The following is a 1802-nucleotide window of genomic DNA, read 5'->3' on the forward strand; positions in this document are numbered from 1 at the left end:
TGTGTTGCATATGCACTGCAGACGTCCTACAGAATGACGAGAGGTGATAGGCTCTCCTCCGAGTCGAAAGCGAAGGCGACAGACACATTAGACACAAACATACAACAACCACAACCCTGAAAATGGGCACAAAAACAAAACAACACGCCCTTCGCTTCAACAATGCATTCGAACGCAGTGAGTTGTGGAGCGATTTGGCTGCGAACCTGTCCCGGGCGTTGCAAAGCGCAGGTCAGGAACCCACATCTGCTGCATTTATTCAGAGACGATAGGCAAAAGGGAGTGCTGTATTACAACCCCGCAGTCCTTCAATGCTGGGAACCTATCAGCTCTGTACCAAATCCAAAGAAAAAAGCTGTTCTGCGTGTTTCATCTTTGCATGCAACTCGAGACTCCTCTGCATGCAGAACATGCAGGAGGATACAAACATATTACGCAATTCTTGCCAAGAGAACACTCACACCTCAATGCACCTTTCAACGTATTTCCCATCAATGCAGTTTCCCACGGCTACTGTTGAACGTCTACTAGGATAGGTACCGACAAATGATACGAAGCCACACAGCTGAAGACGGGGAGATCATTGAACGCCTTGAAACAAGATTGATGGAGCTTGGCGCTTCGCTAGCACATTTGAAAGAGTAATCATTGCCTACTTCTGTCCTTGCTGTCTCCCCAAAAGCTCCACAGCGCACCCATCCGGGTCTGCGGGGTAGCCTCAGCTGCTGAGGAGGCTCCCTGGCTACATGAAGAGAGCGGCATGCTACGTCCCTCCACAGGAAACGTTTCCCAGCCGGCCCCATGGGGAGGTGCTGGGTGACGAGGAGGAATAGGGAACCATACTTGCTCCCCGCAGCGTGCCCGCTGAGCCCCTACAGGCCCAAGACGCCCTGCCACTGGAAATGTTGCAGCTGTCAGACGTGCGATAGGATATAAATCTCCCGCCTCGAGCATGGACTGCGACGAAGTGCCTCCATGGGCACCCTCACCCTCAATATGCGAAGAGTCTGCACTGGCAACAACGTGCGAGGTGCTTGTCTGTCGCCCACCTACAGACCACAGATGGGAAGGTTCACGCATATGCTGTGCTGTTGGTGAAATGGGCCTATGGAAGGCAGGCGCCGGAATTTGGAACACCGGCCCATGAGTACGCCGAGGAGATGGGGGGGCGGTGAAAAAAGCTCTAGGGGGTAATTGGTGGAACGCACGATTACGGTGGAGAGACGTAAAGGTTTCCCCAGAAGGCGCGGCTACTGGAAACGCCATTTTCAGGTACTCACGCTGGCGATCACTGGGAATAGGCGGTGAACCAGTCAAGGTGAAAGGCTTCTGAAAACCGGTAGAAGGAACAGCGTGTCTCCAGGGGACAGTGAAGCCAGGGGGTGGTGGAACCTTTCCCCAAACATCCTTAGCAGCAGGCACAACAAAGGATGCATCCTGCTGCGCCGCAGTGTATGGAGGTTCTGCCGGTGTGAACATGGGAGCTTGCCTTCGAGGCACAGAGGGCACTGTAGGAAGATCCCGGGAGGACTGCTGGAGGTACTTCGTTACTGGCTGTGTTTCCTGCCAGCCTGGAGACGAATAAAGACGGGGTTGATCCCATGGCCCAGGAAAAGCAACGGGAATATGCTGGACCGAGTCTGTAAGAGGAGGGCGTGTAGATTGTACCACTGGAGGTTTCCGCAGAGAGGGATTCGGTGCCGACCAGGTTCCATGGGAAGGGGCAGGATAAGGCCAGGAAGGTTGCGGAGGCAGTACCATCGCACCACTCCTCAGAGTAGTGTGTTGCTCAAGATGTTGGA

General features: G+C 54.0%; 1 protein-coding gene across 1 annotated transcript; it reads right to left on the reverse strand.

The window, feature by feature from the left end:
- Positions 1 to 308: 308 nt before the first annotated feature.
- Positions 309 to 1479, reverse strand: EAH_00044530 (hypothetical protein; the record flags this gene model as incomplete). The annotated part of the gene is made up of 2 exons (XM_013394848.1): positions 309 to 397; positions 696 to 1479. The coding sequence occupies 2 exons, from the start codon at positions 1477 to 1479 to the stop codon at positions 309 to 311; spliced, it is 873 nt and encodes a 290-aa protein (XP_013250302.1).
- Positions 1480 to 1802: the final 323 nt, after the last annotated feature.

Source organism: Eimeria acervulina, genomic scaffold, assembly GCF_000499425.1.
Source record: "Eimeria acervulina Houghton genomic scaffold, Eah_scaff615, whole genome shotgun sequence".
NCBI lineage: Eukaryota > Apicomplexa > Conoidasida > Eucoccidiorida > Eimeriidae > Eimeria > Eimeria acervulina.